This window comes from Hydra vulgaris, chromosome 09 (genome assembly GCF_038396675.1).
Source record: "Hydra vulgaris chromosome 09, alternate assembly HydraT2T_AEP".
NCBI classification, from domain to species: Eukaryota; Metazoa; Cnidaria; class Hydrozoa; order Anthoathecata; family Hydridae; genus Hydra; species Hydra vulgaris.
In genome coordinates, this window is record NC_088928.1 from 10,628,573 (window position 1) to 10,651,210 (window position 22,638).

The 22,638-nt window shown below is 27.5% G+C and overlaps 1 protein-coding gene and 1 non-coding gene across 2 annotated transcripts in view; both read right to left on the minus strand.

Annotated features, from left to right (window-relative positions):
* Nucleotides 1-12,711, minus strand: part of LOC101238664 (usherin) — a 43,814-nt gene extending 31,103 nt beyond the window's left edge. Inside the window, exons 1-6 of the mRNA XM_065806554.1 lie at nucleotides 11,872-12,711; nucleotides 11,488-11,750; nucleotides 11,227-11,290; nucleotides 8,782-9,043; nucleotides 5,220-5,407; nucleotides 1,183-1,407 (exon numbers count right to left, since the gene is read on the minus strand). Coding sequence (XP_065662626.1) covers nucleotides 1,183-1,407; nucleotides 5,220-5,407; nucleotides 8,782-9,043; nucleotides 11,227-11,290; nucleotides 11,488-11,750; nucleotides 11,872-12,395 — 1,526 coding nt within the window. The 5' untranslated portion in view covers nucleotides 12,396-12,711. The remainder of the gene's footprint in view (nucleotides 1-1,182; nucleotides 1,408-5,219; nucleotides 5,408-8,781; nucleotides 9,044-11,226; nucleotides 11,291-11,487; nucleotides 11,751-11,871) is intronic.
* A 1,352-nt stretch (nucleotides 12,712-14,063) lies between these two features.
* Nucleotides 14,064-14,137, minus strand: trnar-ucu (transfer RNA arginine (anticodon UCU)). The gene has a single exon. It is a non-coding gene; the product is annotated as a tRNA-Arg (tRNA).
* Between the last annotated feature and the right edge of the window lie 8,501 nt (nucleotides 14,138-22,638).

Genomic DNA, 22,638 nt, shown 5'->3' on the forward strand with positions numbered 1-22,638 from the left:
TGTATCATAATTTTAAACTTACATTTACTATTTATGAAATGCTGGCATATATTTTTAAACTCTAATTTACTTCCAACAAGGTTGCAAGCAAACACTATTAAGTTATGAGTTACTTTAAAATAGAGGATAGGTTAAAAAGCTAGGAAATGGTTAACTTAAGACTTAAAAAGTTATAGGTTGCATTAGAACGGAAAACATAAAGATGGGTAAGAGTAATAAGGTTTTTTTGATGGGCAAAGAAAATTGAATTAATAAAAATTTTATAGCATGAAGGGACAGATACAGTAAAATGATGCAACTTGTTGAATAAGAAGCCACGCAAGAATGAGTATTGGTTTATCATAGTAGAGATGATAGCTTGTTTGAGCATTGACCATGATTAGAGAAACAGCATAAAAGAGGAACATAATGCCTGATGATGATGAAAATCATGATCATGATGATGGTGACAATGATGATGATGATGATGATAATGACAATGATGATGATGATGATGATGATGATGATGATGATGATGATGATGATGATGATGATGATGATGATGATGATGATGATGATGATGATGATGATGATGATGATGATGATGATGATGATGATGATGATGATGATGATGATGATGATGATGATGATGATGATGATGATGATGTTTATATGTGCATATATATACATAATATAACATATCAAAAAAGTCATTAAAATGAAACTATTCCACATTTCCCTGAAACAAATATAACTAAAAAAATACTAAAAGTGATTATTAACATTGGAATAAACAAAAACAAAGGTAAGTTTTTCTAATTTAGAAAAAAAATTCTCTAGACAGTGGCATACTGCAATTATTGGCTTACGGCACTCCCACAAAAATCATAAAACTCTTACAAAATAAAGTCAATAATAAAAGTTTTTTAATTTATTTTAAAGATTTTTTGTAAAAAATAATTTTAGCTAAAAACTAAATACTAATCAAATGTTAGAATCTAATGAATCTAAAAAGAAAAAGAAAAAATTATTTAATACATTTTTCCTATCAATTTTATACATTTAACCAATCAATTACATCAAATATTGATAAAGACATTCCATGGTTTTATAACTAAACATGTATTTACACATGTATAAATATTATATGCATTTATTTTTTATCTTAATTGCTAAAGTATTTGAAAAAATTCTTATACTTACGTTCCACCAATAACAATTCTTCGAACACCAAAGTATTGATGATTTGAATCATTAACTAAAGTATGTCCTGACAACTTTACACGCACATTCGTGGCTCTGACAAACTCTACCCAGAGTGGGGAACAGTTGAAATCTAAACATCCAGGAACACCAAATGGTCTTTGAAGTTTTTCTGGTCCTGGTAAAGTTGTTTCAAACATTATATTTTCCCATGATGGTTTAGGACTAATTTAAAGAAACAAAATTAAAATAAGAAGTAATTGTAAGTTATTTGATAAATAAATTTAACAACAGTTTATTTAAAAAACTGAAAATAATTACTAATAAATGATAATCAAAAATTATATAAAAAATTGTTTTTATGATCTAGGTATGATTAGTAATAATAAATAAAAATCATGAATATGATATTTATTATAAACAAACAACTATTTCAAATATATAAAACATTGATATCATTATTATTAATATCAATATTAATATCAAAATATAATTTTTGTTATTTAAAAGTTTTCTTGCAAGAGTTTTTTTTCTTGCAAGTATGTTCTAGTGATTATATAAAAAAAAGAAATTCAGTTTCATCATTCAGTTTCATCATTCAGATTTAGTGCTTTAAAAATATTATTATGTAGGGCTAGAAGAAAGGCTAAATCACGTATGGCTGAGCATCAAAAAATGTGACCAAAGCAAACTAAAAGCATCAGGATTTATGGACCTTGCACAACATTGCAAAGAAACAATTAATTGGGTTAATTCAAAAATACTTTCTGTCACCCAAATAATAACACTAGAAAAATATGTGAAGCTATTAATATGAACAGATTGATATGTTGCTACCTAAAAATAAAATTCTAAATGAAGATTATGGTGACCTTGTGATGACTCACAACTAGAAACCTTTTTTTATGAAATACTGTAGATTTCCCTAATTCCAAATAGCTTTAGTTACATCTTTTATTTTTGTAAAACTTATTGTTACATATTTTTGTAGGATTTTTAAAAAGAAAACTGATTAATAAATTAAAATACAAGGGTAATGAGAATATGAAAAAACATTTTTAAAATATATACTGATACCATGACATTTTTTATTTGCAAGTAAAACACTTTTTAAAACCCTGAAAAACCAACAATATAATAACAAAACCGACTTAAAAAGAAAAAAAAGGCAAATTAAATTGCATACTGTTTGATGTAGAATTTGAAGATGATTATTTATCTGAAAAAAAAAGTTAAAAATTAGCAAAAACTTCTTAAGATATTTAAAAAACAGTACTTTTCTGCATAACTTAAACCTTTCCGAAATTCCAAACAAATATTGGAATGCATTTTATTTTTTGCAAAAGTTAGCGTTTTCACATGCAAGTAATTAACAACAATTTTTAACAATAGTATTTTAACAAAATTAACTTAATAACTAATAAACGCTTTTAACTTTTTAATGAATTTCTAAACGCCTTGTTTATCTTAACGTTAGTTAATTAAAAAAATGTCAATCTTTATTTATTTTTTTTAAATTTAAAAAAATAAAGATTGCAAAAGAAAAACTAAACTTTGTATTGAGGCTATCAATAATAATTAGATGTCATACTCAGAAGCGGCTTTATGCTATAATATTCCCAAAGCAACTATTTTTTGCAGATTAAATGGAGTTGCTGGTGTTGGCAGGCCAAGAGCAATAGGCCAAGTAACGGAGAGGCTTATAATTGAACTTGTACAGTTTATGAGTGACATTGGCTTCAGCTTAAAAAGAAATGATATTTTAACTGTGGTCGAAAACCATTTGAAGGAATCTAAACAAACTCATTTATTCAAGACCGGTAAACCTATTCAAAAGTGGTACAATAGTTTCATTAGAAAATATGCAAAAAATATCTGTGAAAGAAAAGCTACTAGCATGTAAGTTGTAAGAGTGGTTTCTTCGCAAACGACAATTTTTGATGAATGGTTCAGCCAAGTTGACATTGTTTATCAATAGCATAATTCAAATGAAAAGCTGTTTTATGTGTTTAACTGTGATGAAAGTGGATTGAAATTCAATTAAGGTAAAGTCAAGATTATTTATTGATAAAAAATAAAAAATCCAAAACAACTTGCTCCCAAACAAATGAAAAATAAATGACTACAATTTTAACTTGTTGCATTGATTTTGGAAATTTCCTACCTCATCAAGTCATTAACAAAGGTTGAAATTTGATGAAAACTGGATTTCGAGGTGGTGCTTCTGATGTTTATTATTCTACCACAAAATCAGGTTGGATGGAAAGCAAAAACTCTATAGAATGGTTTCATTCAATTTTTTTATTCCAATTGCCAGCTCACACAAGTCATTTTTTGCAACCACTAGATGTTGGAGTTTTTAAAACAGTAAAGGCGAAAATGGATTCGAATTGTAGCAGTTTACTTGGTTAGAAATTCTTACTTAAGTTTAAATAACTGCCAGTTTCTAGCCATGTAGTCTTCTCCGTTTGACGAGCGCTTTTGCACTCTTGCAGTTTTGAGTTCGCCTACCAATACTACGGCTGGTGCTTTTTTAAGCACTCCCCAAAAATTTCAAGCGTGTTTTTAAATTGTAAAAAATCTAATTTTTTTAATCAAATTCTAATTAAATAAGTACAAAAAATAAAACTTTTTAAAATCGTGCACACCAGACAAATAATTACTGTCTGGCCAGCGCATTGCGTGCGCTGGTAAATTTCAAACAGAGAAGACTGGTTATGATTAAAGAACTTATTGCAAATAAAGGCTTTAAAACAGAAAATGAGCGTAGTGGTTTTGAAAATACAGGTATATTTCCATTCAATCATTCAAAAATAACTCCAAATAAAACAGCAATCTGCACTATTTTTTAAGATGTAACAAATGACAAAATTGGAAATTGTTTTTCTGGAAAGTCTACCGATTCACAAGTCTCACTCGATAAGACAAATAGAATAAATACAAAAAACTCTACGAATAGACTTGTGTACAAGAAGTATTGCTCAAAGAACTAGATAGCATCAAAAATGTTTTTGATGCTATCTAGTTGTTTGAGTAAAAACAAACATCTTTTGATATTAGTAAATCAGTGCTCAGTGTGTTTAGAAATAGATTAGAGCCTCTTTCCGGTAGTAAAGAAAAGGGAACAATAATTAAAAGAATAACAAGTTATAATATGACTGAACTATTTGCAATGGCTCAGGATAAAGCTACACAAGCTGCTAAAAAAAGAAGACTGGATGAAAATGAAGCCAGAAAAGTTATTAGAGAAAAAAAAATTGGACTCAGCAATTCTCAAAGAACAAAAGTTTAAAGAAAAGAAAAAATGCTTTTAAAACTTAAGAAAACCCAAAAACGATCTCAGAAATATAACGAAACAACAAAGATGCCTACTAGTCAAAATATTGAGTACCTTCCTGCGGCCAGCTATAATCCCTACCAAATTAATTGTCTCTGTATTTCCTGCGGAAGCTACAAGTAGCAAATGGGTTGCATGTGAAAAATGTTTTAACTGGTAGTGTATTCCTTGTACTATCAATTATCACAAAATAATTGAATTCGTGTGCAAAGAGTGTGAATAACTTTTATTAGTTTTAATTTTTGTAGCTTGATGTTTTAAAACAATATTATTTGAATATTACAACTGTTAGCTTTTAGATGAAACTTAAATTAATAAAGAAGTCATTGTGTGACTGAACTTTTTTTAATCTTATCTTTTGAGTGCACAGCGTGAATACTAAACATAAATTTTTTCATTGAAACATTATTCACAATTGTTATAATATAAAGGCTAATCCTTATATAAGATTTTTAAGCTAGAGTTTTTATGAGAGAATTTCATAAATAATCTAACTACATAAAGTTTTTATGAGGCAAATTCATAATTATTCAAATTACATAACTTTAAAAGCTGGTTTATTTAGGACGACATAAGAAGACTAACCTCTGAAAAATAATTCAATAAAAATTTAAGCTTATATCTAAATCATTTATGCAAATAAATCTCAAAAAAAAATTAATAGAAATGATATCAAACAATCAATAAAAACAAAAAATACTTTGATATCTGCAAACAGTTAACTGAATTTGGAAGAAGAAGTTGGCCATTATTTTCCATGCCAAATGTAGAGATGCAATCTAATGCATAATATTGCCACGGTTGAAAAGAAATTCCAAAATTAGTAGATCGCTCAATTACTATGCCTTGTGGTGGTGGACTGTAAAATAGTATATTTACAAGATAAACCTGAAAATGAAAGTGAAAAAGAAAAAATTAAAAACAAAATTTTCATATTTTTCATATTTCATACATTTATTCATTTTTATAATACAAGCCTTCAGTTTCCAGTTGTTTTGTTTTGCCACACAAAATAATTTTTCTAACTACTTCAAATACTAATTTACTCTAAACATTGTTTTATACCTAGATCATGTACATTTTGTAAAAATAAAAAAAATTTAACAGCTCATATCATATACAGGTTTTAGTTGTAAGGTTTCAGCTCACATCTTCATTGCCTATCAGCTCACACATAATAGATATTAAATAAATACCCTATTTGAATTAAATCTTTTTAAGTAAATATTGAAAACTAATAACCAGGGTTGGAGTCATTACATTTTAAAAATACATTGTAAAAAGTAAAAGTAACAAAATAAAAGTAAAAAGTCTTGCTGAACAAAAATACTTAAGTAAAAGTAAAAAAATACATTATTTTGAAAGTAAAAAAATACAGTATTTTGAAAGTAAAAAAATACAGTATTTTGAAAGTACTTTTTAGTTACAAAGTAAAAGGTACTTTTGCGCATCGCAAAAATAAATACATCAAACATTAACATACAAGAAATAAGTTTATCTATAAATCTTATTTTCTTGGAATAAAACAATAAACACATCAAACACTAACATACAAGAAAGAAGTTTATCTATAAATCTTTTTTTCTTGGAATAAAACAAATATATTCATCAACATTAATAGACTTATACCAATAGATGGGCAGGTCTACTATAATTTACCATTGATGCGCAACAGCAGTTGCTGTTCAAAATGCTCATCTGTTATTCTAGAGCGGTTTGGCATGAACACTTGTTACACTAAATAAACCTGTTAAACTAAATAAATGTTCGCAGGTTGCACTTGCTGGCAAAGCAGTGCTCAGTTCAAGAAAGACATTTTTTAACAGTGGAGAGCCATGAAGATCATCGAGCGATGAACTGGTGCTACTAATGTATGTTGAAACAATATTATTTGTAGCAGTACTAGTGTCATAAAATGATCTAAATTGAAAGAAATTGTCTTCAATTTCAGACATGGCTGCTTCATCTGATGAATTTGCACTAGCAATGCCACTACTTTTAGCCAACTGTCTTAAATTTTGGATGGACAATTGCTACTGCTATTAACTCAGCATTCATAATGTACTGACTGAATCTGCTATCTATGGCAGCATCAATTATTTCCACCATTGGCTTGCAACACTGGATTGAGCTGCTGCGAAGAAGGAACTTCATTTTTTCTTTCAAAGTCATTATAGTTGGCAGCAGGTATGCCATGTAGACCTTTATTTCACACTGCAAGATATCTAAAGCTTGAGCAAGAGGCTTCATAACAGAGACATACTCTGCAATAAATGCTATTTCAGCTCATCAAAACTGTGCAAATCAAGGTTGTCACAAATGCCGTTCATTGCATCAATTCCTTTTTCAGTTATCAGCCTGTTTATGCGTTCCATAGATATGTACATTGAATTCCATCTCGTCTGATTAGGAACAACAAACTGTAGTCCAAATGATTCAATAATAACTTCTGCAGATTTATTACTTCGTGACTGCTTGTTCCATAATGCCTGACATTTTTCAAAAGTTAATTGACTTTTGCATAATGTCAGGCAGTAATCTTTTTGAAGGCTTCATCATAGTTAGTAGTTGCAACATTATGAGTAAGTATTAAGTTTATAGAGTGGCATGCACATCGCTGATGAGAGGGCAGATGATATTTAAAATCTGATGTTGAATTAGGTTTAGTAAGAATGTCATCAACACGACAAACACAATTTCTTGCTCTTCATCTACATTTTTTGGTTTTTCTGAAACATGTGCAGCATGAGGTTGAATGCCCTGATCTTCAATCTTTTGCTTTCTGTATGCAATCATACTCCTTTATTTTAGTGGAATGAATTCTCTAAAGAAACTCAAATTATAACTATATCAACAATGCGATATCACTAATAATACATAAATTTTTTAAATAACAAAAATAAACATCAAATATATCTGACTTAAAAAACACAAAAAGTGAAAAAAAAACAGAGAAGATTGTGCCAAACATTAAAAACCCGAAAACTAAAAAATAACTTGTCGTGTTTTTGAAGGTTGCTGTATCCCAGCAAGATAAAATATATATAACAACAACAACAATAACAGACAAAAAATAAATCTAAAAATATCTTTATATTTAACACACATGTGTTCAAAGGCAAGATAAAAAATATAACAACATCTCTATATTATAACATCCAACAAAATAAGCTCACAATAGCAACCAACATCAACTCTGGTGTATAAAATAAAACTTCAGTTAATTTTCAAACAGTTAAAGCAAGTATACAACTACTGTACAAAATAAAAGTTGTAATAAAAATAAAACTGATCAAAACTTGCAACAAAAACTTATACCATTAACTACCTTATTTTGTCAATAATAAAATTCATTGTACTTTTTAATTAATCATTTTACACAAGTAACTAAATAAAAATTACAGTAAAAAAACTATAACTAAATTCCAGAATATAAATATATTTAAAAAAAACTTAAAGCAGTGTGTTGAAAAAAAGCAAAGTCTTTGAAACTTACTTTATAGAACAAACAAATGTAGCACAACATAACAACATTACAAAAAGCAAAATAAAAAAAAGTGAGCCAAACCCAACCTATGATAAAATTTTTCAAAAGCCCTACCTAGCTAACAAGCACATATGGGTACTGCATCAGATTCTTTCAGTTTTCTGATGGGAAATTTCTGGAACATAGAAAAGCAAAAAAAGAAGAGGGGTGCTATTGGTTGATACACTTATTTTGGCAAAATATTAAAACCAAGTTAAACTTAAAAAGTTTTACCAATATTATTTTTGTTTACATAAAACAGTGTATAATGTAAAAACCTTAATTTTTAAAGTTTAATTTTAGAGCCAATCAAGTAACTTAGTAACATAAATAATCAATAACTGAAATTATTAGCAATGAGTAGAAGCATAAAAGAGCTTGCAGTTAACAAGGTTCAAAGCCTTACAACTTTCTCATACTTTTGATCAAAGCATACCATTGAAATCTTTTCTCAATAAATAAAAAACTTGATTTCAGAATAAACATTGTTTATTTAATCCATCCGTAGCATTATATTTAATATATTATATACAATACTATATAAAATTAAGAAACCCATAACATAACACTTAATAAATATAACAATAATTATTATTTATTTAATAACATTAAACAAAAACAACTGTAGTGATCAGTTTAATAGAAAATTTATTTGACAGTATCATAACTTCAAAATATTGAAAAACAATTAACTAAAATGCAGTTACAACATAATAATAAAGAACAATTTTTTAACCTGCATATTGGCATATTTCAAATCAATTGTCAATGTTACTTGAGGTACCATTTCAGATATCCAATAAGAAACCAGACCATCTACTAAATACTCTGGAGGGTGTGAGTTTTCACTCAATCTTAAAACCATATCATTAGAGTTAGCATCATTTTTCATACAATAAAAATAATTGCTGGGAGCTAGGCGTGGATGTGTTTCTGGACAATGGCAGTAAGTATAAGGTATTTCTGGAAGAAGTCCAGTCATTGCTTCAATAACTTCTCTAAAAAATATAATTGAAAATTTTAAAACTTTTGTTTTAGTAAAAAACAAAATGCATGATTGGTAGTCTTTAATTTTTACCATAAGATATAATCTTTATGTTTGTTTTTTTAAACTAATTTAGTTTAAAAAAACAAACATATATATATATATATATATATATATATATATATATATATATATATATGAATGTATATATGTATATATATACATTAACATTATGTTATATATATATATACATTAACATATGTATATATATATATATATATATACATTAAACATGTATATATATTTACTTAAGTAGCCTCCTCATGTGTAGTGGCCCTCTTGGCCTTGGGGAGGTAAATTAAAAAAAAAAAAAAAAACATTAATAGCAAACCAATAGAGAAAGTTGTGTTGATATTCTTTTTCCGTTTTGACTAATATTACATTTTTTTTTTGTACTTATTTCCAGCTTTTCCTAGTCTTGGTTTTGACAATAATTTTTTGTTACAATGTCTCTTACTTGTGAAGTAATTCTAGTAACCTTGCCAAAAAAGCAGTTGCAGCTCATTTACTTTTAAACCAATTTTTTTAGATTTATTAAATTGTCATTATTCGAGTTGGGTATGAAGTAATCATGCTTTGGATTGTTTTTTGCAATATACATAACATGACACTTTTTACAGTTAAACTTGATAAGTCATTATTTACTATTAAAATGCCTAGATGGTATAGAGTTTTTAATTGTATAGTATAGTTGTATAGTAGTAGTATAGAGAGTTGTTGTTGTAAATTTGATTGATGATTTTAGTATCATCAGCAAATAATTGAGATGTTTTTTTGTTTTTTTTTCATTAATTTCATTAATATAGATGATAAATAGAAGTATAATAATAATAATAGAGAATTAAATACAAATCATTTAACGGAATACCATTAAAAATATCTTTCCAATCGAACTCGATTTGAATAATTACTACTCTTTGCTTCCTATTCTCTAAGAACCCTTTAATCCATGCTAAAGACTATTTCTGATACCATAATTTCTTAATTTAAGATAAAGTTTTTTGTGAGCAACATTGTCAAATGCTTTGGCAAAGTCAAGGTAAATGATATCGTTTTAGTTTTTGTTCTCTACGCAAGTTGATAGAAGGTTGACAGTCTCTAATAAATTTGTTATACATGATTTTCTAGACAAGTACTCATGTTGTTGCATATTAATCAGATTATTCATTATTAAGTGGTCCAAATTTTCTTTGTGCATTATTGATTCAAATAGTCTACAGATAGTTGACGCCAGTGATATAGGTCTATAGTATTTTGGAATAAGTTTATTATATTTATTGAAGATGAAAAAGACATTTGCTTCTTTCCAATGACACTATTTTCTTACTAATACTTATGCCAAAACCTTTAATAGAGCAAGAACATCTTTTTAAAAATGAAAAAAATAAAGAAAATTTTTTACCATCAGCTTAGCATCTTAAAACAACATGTATTTTAATCAATAAGAAATAATTCTAATGAGTATTATATGCTAACACTGTTTACAATAGTAAACTATGTTAGCATGTAATACTTATTAGCATATAATAACTTATTTGTTTGCACCTTTACTTTTAAGTAAAGGCTGCAAACTGGCGCCTTTACTTAAAAGTAAAGGTGCCAATTTGCAGTTAAGTAAATTTTCCCAACTAAAACTTTCCCAGGAATGTTGTGAGACAGCAGATGTATGCTTCTGCACATGATATAAAGTTACTTTATATATTGTAACGTTCAATAATAGCATATCAAATTACAGCATAAAGTTTACTGCACATTGTAATATATAAAATAACTTTATAACTGTCAGTAACATAATCATAGATTTCATTCTTTTGGCAACTCAAATATTTGACCTTCAATATAATACTGTCCAACATTTTGACACTTAACAACGTGATTCTTTTATTTATTCCTTCTCTAATTTAAAAATTTGTCAATTGCTTATATAAATATAATATTCTTAAAAGATTTAAAACAATTATATATATATATATATATATATATATATATATATATATATATATATATATATACATATATATATATATATATATATATATATATATATATATATATATATATATATATATATATATATATATATATATATATATGCAAAGAAAAACAAAATAAGCAAAAAAATAAATAAAAATAAACCGATTTGTTAGTCCTTTCTGATAATATCGAATGTCTTGAAGCAGACCAACATACTGACTATTACCTAATTACAAATAATTACATTGCTTTTTTACAAAAAATAAGGGTGTTTAGGACACCAGGGTTTTTTTTCTATCCTAATAGTATATTATAAAAACTAGTATATGGAGTATATTATAAGTTTGCTGTGCATGTTTGAAAATTTTTTTTAATAACAATAGAATATAAAAGTACAAGAAAAAAACGTAGTTAAAAAAATACCTGAGCTACTTTGCCCAACTATAAGAAAACTAGTAGTATTCCACATAGTTTGCAAAAGTGTTTCTGAACGAACAAAAACACTATCAATAAATAAATCGACTTCAATGCCACAAACTCTGAAAGCAAAGTGATACCATTTTTCTTGCTCAATGTCTATATTTTTAAAATGAATTGTCCCAGTAGAATTATTAGTATAGTATACAAATGAAACTGAGTATTCTTGTAAGATAATTCTAAATGAGTTTTCTTTTTCAAATACAACCCTGGAATTCAAATAGAAAAAAATTATATAACATAAATTACTGCATATTGTGAATACTTTTTTTTTTTTTTTTTATAGTAATTTACACTGCTTCTTTATATATCTATATTTTTTTATCTTACCCTATATTTCTCATGCTTTGTTTTACCCATGAGGTAAACGTAAAATTAGTAGTAGATAAAGAAATTTTGCTTGTAATGAAGCCACCATTCTGAAAGTTGTAAGAACTTTCAAATAAATTACTTGATGGTTGAAGATCAGAAGATATAAAAACACCACCAGATAAAACACCATCTTTACTTAAATCTTTGTAAGATGGACTAAACATTCCACATTTATCACAACACTCTAAAAGACATTTTTTAATAGTGCATGTTTTTACACTTTCTTCTTCAATAGAGGACATACAATAATTAGTTTCACTCTTATTGACACCACAATTACTAGAAGAATTAACTGGTTTGAACATTGCTAAGTCTATAATTGTCGGAAACAGTCCTACAGTTAGATTATGTGCAATCACCAATACCATATTAGAATTAAATATTGACAAAAATAGCCATAACATTAAACTAAAATTGACAGTACAAACTGTGTGTACTAAGTAAGTATATACTAATTTAAATGCCTGCTTTTTAAACATCATACTTTAAATAAAAATTATGATAAGTACAGAGTGCATTGTCCATTTGACCTTTTTAACAGCTTTTAACAAAAATAACCGCCTTTTTGATAAAGAATTTGCCGAGATTACTCAATAACTTTAACATTAAAAAAAGCTGTTCAATAAGGCTGTTATAAACATTCGGTAAATGCTAAAACATGTATACAAGTATAAGAAGTAAATCTTTCGTGAGACTTCTTTTTTTTAAATGTCAGATACATTAAATACAGTTGATTATTAAATATTCATTTCATACTCAAACAACTCTCACTCGATACAAAAAAACTTCTAGCTCACTGGATGACTTAAATAATCGTATTGTCGGGAATACTAATTTGCCGTTTAACGGTTACCGTTTAAACAAATTATAAACATATAAAGTTAGAAACACCTCAATAAGGGGAGGCTACAAACTTTATGTGGTCATAATTTTTGAATGTTAAGAAATGGTTCTACAATATTTAAAATTTATCTAGATGAATACTAATTTAGTTAAAAAGCTATAAAAAAATTTTTATCAACTTGTTGCTTCATGTTTGAGGCAGGGGGAAGAGCGAAAATTTTATGGCTTTTTTGTTCCCAGTCTGCAATCATCGCAACTTTTTCCTAAGCGTCCTTACTTGGCATAAGTATAAACACTTGAATGTTTGGATTTTGGTCTATATCTAGAAGTTAGTTGTCTCAAACGCCAAAAAAAGCAGGATCACCACCCCACCCCGATAAAACTTAAATATGAATATTTGGAGTTACTCCATGTCTAAAAGTCAGCCTAGTTACAGAGTTATGCCGAAATATAAGTTTTTTTATTCCGAAATATAAGTTTTCTTATGCTGAAATATAAGTTAATTTGTGCCAAATTAAAAGTTAATTAAAGGTTAGTTAAAAGATCATTAAGATTTGTAAGTTTACAGCTATATCAGTTGTAGAAAGAGAATATTTGCACCAATCACGTTAAAAAACTTTACTTTATGATTTCTTGAATTTGTACATTTCATTTTATTTAGTCTATTTTGTTGATTTCATATATTCTATTTATTATATGCTTTAGTATTATTAGAACAAGATCAAATCTCATATGGAACAAAATCGGATTTCGGTACAAACCTAGAACACCGATAACAATCGAAGTAGTAGTTAAGATGGCAAGAGAACTAAAAAATAAGGAAAAGACAGCAAGCGAACATAGTGATATTTTACAACTTTCATATAACAGCACATTAATATTGTGTAAAAAAATTCAAAGCGGACGATAGAGATTATTATTAAAAAAGTCGATAAGTAAAAACAAAATAAATATACAAGGTCTAGTATCGACATGTGCATCTAGAGATTTTGTGTGATAATGCACTAGAGCATTATCACACAAAATTGGAAATGCTCCTTTGCGTTAGAGTTCTAACATAAAGGAGAATTTCCGATTTTGTGAGCCAGTCTAGAATTTCCGTTTCCAAATCGTATGTTTCGAGAATATAAAAGGCAATGAGTTACTAGGCTAGACCCGATCCGTTAAAAACACTAATTGTAAGGTTAACCGTAAACTACTTTGCTATAAAATCAAAAGTAGTTACGTTGCCTTAAAGAAGCAAACAATTGATATAACTCGTCCAAAGTTTTGTCTCTTAATATCGTGTTTTTATCAAAAGTACGGTGTACCGCTGGTGGGAGTCGAACCCACAACCTTTGGATTAGAAGTCCAACGCGCTAGTCCATTGCGCCACAGCGGCTGCGTGTAGCATTACATAATTATTATATAATTTTAAAAATTTGATTAAATCTATTATTGACAAATTTTTAAAAAATATTGTATAGCTGTTAATAACAACAATAAATACAACAATGTTATGGTTGATCTTTTACTATATAGTTATCTAACTATACTAATTTTATATTATAACATTTATATACTAATAATTGATTATTTTTGCAATTGAATGTCTAAATGGAACAATCAGGGCCGTCCCGAATATGTTTCTCATTTGCCAATGTTAGCAAGCCTTTTCGGGACGGCCCTGATTGTTCCTTTTAGACATACATTGTAAAAATAAAAATTATTAGTGTATAAATGTTATAAAATAAAATTACTATAATTAGATAACTATTAATTTATTAAAATAGTAGTAAAAGATCAACCATAACATTGTTGTATTTATTGTTATTATTAACAAAACCTTGTTATACAATATATTTTTTAAATTTATTATTAATAAATTTTTTTTAAATTTTAAAGATCATATAAAAGTTATATGTATCAATATATCAGCCGTTAATAAATAAAACATATATATCTATGTATATTATATAAAATATATAATATACAAAGATATATATGTTTATAAATACACAAATCGCTAGTGAAATGCGATTTGTGTATTTATAAGCATATATATCTTTGTATATTATATATTTTATATAATATACAAAGATATATATAAATGAAATCCAGTTTTTTGTGAATACTTTTTTATTCGTAATAATATATTTGTACTCGTAATATTATATATATACTATCTATTTAGTCTAGATGGGATATAATAATGTTTTCTCTATAGTTGCGCAGCCATCTTTTTTTATAAATAGGCCTCTTAGAATCGAGCTCTAAAATGTACTCCCTCCGTCCGGAAATATGGTATACATTTCAACAAAAATCGTAGATTATCGTGATTATAAAAGTAAATTGGCAACTGTCATTACATTGTTATAGTAAATACTCATGACAATATAACCTGAAATATTTGACGTAAGCAACATCATTCTTAATTAAAAACTTAACGATCAATCATCAGTGTTTCTTGAGACAAATAAAATTAATACCGCTGCAAGACGAGTATGGAAAATTCTGAAGGAAATTTGTTAAACTTAGAAAGAAGCGATTCCAAGTATAAACAATTAACCAAAAAACAACGTCAAGGTATATTAGAAAAATTATTACAGCAGATGAAGTAGAATAAGCTAAAACACGGTGCAATCAATGAAGTTGCTACTGCGTAACAACTTCGTTGCCAAATCAAATTTTGAGTGAAAAAAATCATTCTTATTTAATTAAAATGTTTCAAATAAAGTTAATATAATATACTTGTCATGTACATTTTTTGATTTATTTTATTTTTTCGCAAATGTATACCATATTTCTGGACAACAAAAATCGCTAAAATGTATACCATATTTCCGGACGGAGGGAGTAACATACACGGCCGTGTAATATAGTAGGTCATGGTCCGCTTCTTAAATACTAATGTAATATTTTAAAATAGTTGCAGTTTCATTACATAAGTCTTTTATACAAGAAGACACCTTTTGACTTTCAATAGATTTTAGTGAAATAGACAAACTTGTAGGTTTCGACAATTTTACAATACTATTTTCTTAGAATCTAAACAAACTTAAGATATTAGAACAACATGCATATTTAGTTTCTCCTTTATATTTATAACGTAATTTTTGGCTTTTTTCTGTAATCCAGTTATTACGAACAGGTTTAATTAGATCAACCACGAATCAACACAATCAAACATTTACACGCTTATTGTAACATAGTAAAGTAACCGATATCACTCCAGAGTTTGTTCGAATAGAAGTTTAGAATTGAGCTCACAAACTGGTAAAATTTTGCAAAGATATTGTGGTCCTCCACAGGTTTTATGTTAGTGACACTAACATAAAACCTAAAACAGTAGTTGCTAAAGAGTCTGGTTTATTTACTGTTTTTTAAAAGGTTGAGACAGCACGACAAGTAAGAGATGGTTTGACGTAGACTTGGTCAATAAATAGCAAACACTTTTTTTGTACTTTATTTTCAAGTTTTAAAAAAACTGAGTTTAAAAACTTGATACCATCTATTGTAGAATCCAGTTTCAAAGTTAGCTTTGTTTGTTGAGAAATACTTGGAAGTTCATAATCTTCCTTTAGTCTTCCATATAATGATCTTTGAATTGCAAAGTATTCAAATGCACGTACAATTGTTTCTGTGGTGTAATTATTTTTTCAACTCAAATCATGGATGTGAGCAAAAGATTTACTATTTTATTGGATTTTATTATGTTAAATAAAAAATTAATAGCTTTCTATAATTTTGAGCAAGTATTGATTATGAAAATTCTGATTTCATATAGAGATTCAATATTACGTTTAATCCCACAAATGTATCCCTCAAAAGTAAAATCATTTTTATCAGAAGCATATATATTTGGATTTTAAATTTTGATGCATTAATTTTAATATTTCGTTTTGTATATTTTTCTAAGATATTGAGCTTTAAGTTAAAAAAATCAACAAGGATACATTTTAATTAACTGAGTATAAATACTTTATCACAGTAACAGTCAAAACGCCGCCTTTTAGTTTTGTTGTCCCAAACAATTGTTTTGATTGCATAATCTTTGGTTGTATATTCTTTAACCAAAACACAATATTTTTCTAATTTTGTGTTATACCACGTAAATTCATACCAATAAAATATGTGCATAAATATGTAATGGCAACTTACTAAAACATGCTACCAACATCGGCCAATCATACACTAAAGCAACACCAACATTTAGCCAACCGTAGCACTTGTTGGCTTAACAAATAGTGCATTGAATTTAAAAAGTGCGTTAAACAACTAAATTACGCTACTTGGGTACGTTTGTTACACAGTTCGTTATAACTTTTACTTGCAAGATCATCTAACTTAACAAATACCTAGTACATTTAGGGCCACAATTTTTTTTGATGAAGGCCAAAGACAGCCTTTTAGATGTTAACTGGGAGCCAGAAATTTTTTAAAATATCTGATTTAAATATTTTAATTTTTTTTTAATTAACTAAATGTGGTCTTTCAAATACCACGTACACATATACAGCAATAACTCAGCAATACAGGTAACGAATTATGTTGTGTTTCCAGGATTCAGCTCATCCAAGGTTAGAAAATTTCCAATTCTTAACTGCTGCTCTCAAAAAGCTAATTTCAACACTTTTCCAATTAATTGATTTTATCCTTGGAGTTCTTTGTTAAGTTTATTGTAATCAGCCCTACCAGAAATACAAACTTTTCCATGAACTCCTTTTCTTCTAGCTTTAGTGCATAATCTTTGTTTTTACTTTTGAAAAAATCTATTATTTTTTGTCTCAAATCAAAAGTTGCATATAACCACTAGAAAGCCATCTCACCTCAGTATAGTAAAGCAGACCAACATATCCAGGGTCATTTTTATCAAGAAATTCCTTAAGTTGCTTACTTCGTAAAGCGCTTGACCTAATCTGCTTATTGTTTTAACCACTAAAAACATTTTCCACATACATAACCTTTGCTATTAAGTTTTGCTGATGAATAATACAATGCAGCTTAATTAATGACGAGTTGTTTTCTGCTATTTTTTTCACTATGGAAACAACACCAATATTTTTTACAATCATTGAACTGCTACCATCTGTTGTAATTGAAATTAATCTGTTGTAAGTCAAGACGAACTTTTTTTAAAAGTTTTCTTAATGGTCAACAAAATCTTTTCTTCTGTTTATCTGCATACCAATAGACGTCAAGTAACTTTTCAGTAACTAGAAAATCTTTATCAATACAACAAATAAAATTTGCCGGTTGACCTTTTTGTGAAAAATAGGTTAATTCATCAATAGCTATCAAATAGTACTGAAATGTTTTTATCCTTTTGGCCAATGAATAACTCAGATCATCATGAAGTTCTAGTGTAACTGTTTACAATTTTTCAGAGCAAATGTTTTTGAACACGATATTTTTCTAGTTTTGCGTTATACCACGTAAATTCGCATCCATATAAATACGTGCTTAAATGCCAACTTATTTAAACATGCTACCAACATCGGCCAATCATACACCATGCCAACTTATTTAAACATGCTACCAACATAGGCCAATCATACACCAAAGCAACACCAACATTTAGCCCTCCGTAAAACTTGTTGGCTTATCAAATAGTGCGTTAAATTTAAAAAGTGCGTTAAGGTGGTAGACCATTAATAAAAAAAAATCCTTCAAAAATTACATTATAGAAATTATTTTTATATAAGTTGATTAAAATTTACATTTTAATGACAATTTCTTTTTTGATTATTAAATGGAAAATTTGGTCCCGAAAACCCCAAAATAGGATTATTTCGTTGCAGTGAATATCTCAAAAACTATGTATGGTTGAAATTTTTCAGACTTGCTTTTAATATAATGAAAAAGATCCTGTACCAAAACAAAAGAAAAACATTAAACAGTTTTTTTTAAATAAAAAACACTTCGAAAACAAAAAAGGGGCATTTTGGACTATATTTGGACTTTAATATCTTTTTATCGAGTTATCATAATGCAATAAAAGTGGTAGGGGACATCCATAATAACTAAAGGAACAACTCCTTAAAATTTTATGAAAATCAGTTAAGAGAATCAAGAGATAATTATCGCAAAGTCGTGAATTTTAAAGAACTGAGAAAAACACATTTAAATAATAAAAACATTAAACACTTTAAATAAAAATATAAAAACACAAAAAAAAAAACCTATTAACAAATATTATCTTATTATAAACGTGTTGTGGAGTAAAACTAACGCAAAATTAAAATACCATTATTAAAGTAGTATTTCAGTTTGAAAAAAAAGTTTTTCTTTTGATTTGCGATTTAGTTTCAATTTTAACTCTTATCAACTTAATTAAATATTTGTTTATAGTAAATAAATAAAAAGTGAATATAGACTAAAATTCTCCTGCACCATAACATAAACCCTCTTCTTCCTCATCTTTGTCCAAAAATCCCTAATAAATACTTCCTAACTGCTTTCGCCGCTTTTTTCATTTTCATTACATTTTTTTTTTTTCATATTTCTAACTCTTTTCAAATCAGATGATGTCAAAAAACTTGAAGAATAATGCCCTGGTTTTAAAGTTTTTCAAAAACTCTATTGATACCATTAAGTCCATCATTAAAACTAATGATTGTAGAACAGCAGCCTAAATTTAATACATCAATTCCAACAAAAACATCATTGTAATAATTTTGAATTTTGTTAATTTCCTTTTCAATCAGCCTACCTTTGCCACCAAGTGACTTTTTATCTTCTAGATCATTTTTGTGGGTACATTTTTTCAAGTTTCGCAGTCTAGTGCCCAAACGTTTTTGGACATGACCTACACATTCACCTTTTTTAACTGTCTGTCCTGGATAGGGATTAGCTGCAAGTATAGCTGGATACGAGGAAGAATCACCATCACCAATGTATTGAACATATCTTAATTTTCTTGCCTCAATAGAGGACTGAAAACATTCAACAATACCCTTTGCCTCCATTGATCCAGATGATCCTTTGTGATTAATTGAGCAGACACGATTGTCTTTAAACATCATATATTTTGAAGAAGCTTTGTGTACATTCCAATACTCACAAGATTTGCACTTCTTAGAAAGTATGCAATAATCTATACATTTTCCATTTGTTTTGCTAATTATAGTAACTAATCCATTGAGTGATGAGTATCCTCTCTTTTACCAAGCTCTGTCCCCTGATATGTCCTCGTTGATTAAAATATGATCATCATAAATTTTTTTTCAAACATATTATTTGTACTTCTTTAGCTGCATCATTCATGCTCGCTTCGGTGATGTAATTGTAAGAGTTGGCAATTTCTTTGTTTAACGAGTTAAAAGAAGATTTGTTTATAGGATCAGGCATATTCATTAAACCACAGAATTTTTTAATACTAGAGTATCCTTTACCTATTTCTCGAAAAGTTAATATTATTCTTAAATTAACATAAAAAGTTTTTAGACCAGCTTTTACTGGTTTGCTTATAGTTTTACAAGAATAAAACTTTTGCTCCCATTGCCAATGTATATTTATTTCATGTGCATCTTGCCAATGGCATTGGCAAGATGCACATGAAATAAATATACAGTGTAATAAACCTTTTTTAAGTTTAGCATCATGGTTAAAATTAAAATTTGCAGAACATTTTGGACAGCAGCCTATGGCAGTAATTATTTCTTCTAAAATGTTAGTGTTCATAAAAATATAGCAGTCATTGGACTGATCATCATTAGCAGAAAAATTATTTTTATTTACAAAATCATTATTTACAATATCGACAGAAGATTTACTACTGCAACAGATTTATAATGCGGAAGATTTACAACTTCATTTTTTTTTTTGCAGAGCTAAATTTGAATTGTAATTCTTTTAAATTAGATAGATTTTCATCAGCTACAACGTTTGATGATTTATGTTGGTTTCCTCTGAAGAGTCTACGTTTCTTGCTATACCTTATTTTATTTTTTTATCTTTATTTCCCATTATTTTAGTTATTATTTAACCAACGTATAGAAAACAGAAAATTAGCTAAAGAAAGTTGTGGTTGTTGTAAGGTAATTAAACATTTACTGAAGAAATCCGTTAAAACCTTCGACCATATAAACTGATAGACACGCCTTACCGTAAGTTAACATTCACAAAATTTTGAAGCCAACATCTTTTAGCGCGTGACGTCACGTTTGGGCATTCAACAATTTATAATATTCGCTTAGAGCGAAAATAGCTTGATGTTTTAACACTTTTTAAGCTTTAATATTTGTAATTTTATATTATTTTGTTTAAATTTTAATTTTGAAATAGAATATAGGTATATAAAGATCATGGTTTTATCTTGTTCTGCATAAAATTGCACTCAAAAATATACTGAAAGGGTTTCTTTTCATGTGTAAGTAGCTACAAATCCTTCTTTGCTAATATCCTACGTTATATTTCGAATATCAATAGCATATTACTTTAATATACCTATTTTTGTTGGTAGTTTTCCGAAAAATCTGGAATTAATGAGAAAATGGATACAAGTTATGCGGAGGGATGGTTTTACTACTAGTAAACAGTATAAACTTTGTGGTAAACATTTCACTGGTTTGTCATAGTCTATGACAAACCAGTGAAATGTTTACCACAAAGTTTATACTGTTTACTAGTAGTAAAACCATCCCTCTATGACATAGAGTGACACTTCATAGACTGCCTTCATATCACTCCATATACTTCCTTCATATCAGGAAGTCTATGGAGTTCACAAAAGAAACTAAAAAAAGATGCAATTTCTTCTATATTTCAAATATAAAAATAAAATGTGTTAGGAAATCAAATATTATTTGATTTCCTAACACTTTTTAAAAAAAGTATTTATCCTAGAAAACCACCAAAAAATAGACAAAGTATTATTTCAAATAATACCACAAAGGATTCAATACAGTAAGTCTGATGTAACTAATCTTTTTTTTAATTTAAGTTTACTTTTTGTAATATAAATGTTACAAAAAGTAAACTTAAATTTTTTAAATCAATCTAACATCGATTTAAAAAATTTAAGTTTACTTTTTGTAACATTTATATTATGTTTTTAGGAACATAATGCTGATAATTTTATCATTAATGTTAAAATTAATATCACCGATTCAATACAGTAAGTCTAATGTAAATACTTTACAATGGCATACTTTACAATTACTTTTACAATTGCATATAGTGATTTAAATGTTTGAGTTTACTTTTTGTGACACATAACACCTTTATATTTTTAAGAACATTGTTGAAAAGTGTTAAATCAATCCTAACACCAATGGTAAACAGTATATTGGTGTATTTGATGAATATGATATGATAACACCAGAAATTAGTAAATAGTTTTTAAAATAAACTATAAGTAATTGCTTGTTGCTAAACAAAAGACAACTAAAATGCTTCAGCAATCCAAGCATCATCTAATAAAAAGGATTAAAGACTTACATTTATTCCTTTGTCATCTTAAATCAAAAAGTATGAATCAAACTATGATTTCTGAAGAAAAATTAACTACACTAATGGAAATATTAACTACACTAATGGAAATATTAACTACACTAATGGTATGATATTTAACTACACTAATGGAAATATTAACTACACTAATGGAAATATTAACTACACTAATGGTATGATATTTAACTACACTAATGGAAATATTAACTACACTAATAGAAATATTAACTACACTAATGGTATGATATTTATTTTTAATAGGAGTAGTTGTTAAATATATTTATATGTTTGACATATATATGACTTTTTTATTTTATTTTTCTATTTAATTATTTAAATATGTGTTACTTATTTAAGTTATACCTTTGGGATTATTTTGTTTTAGTCAACCTACTGTTGAAATATGGTTTTAATTTAGTAAGTTTTTATGATTAAAAATTTACTACATTA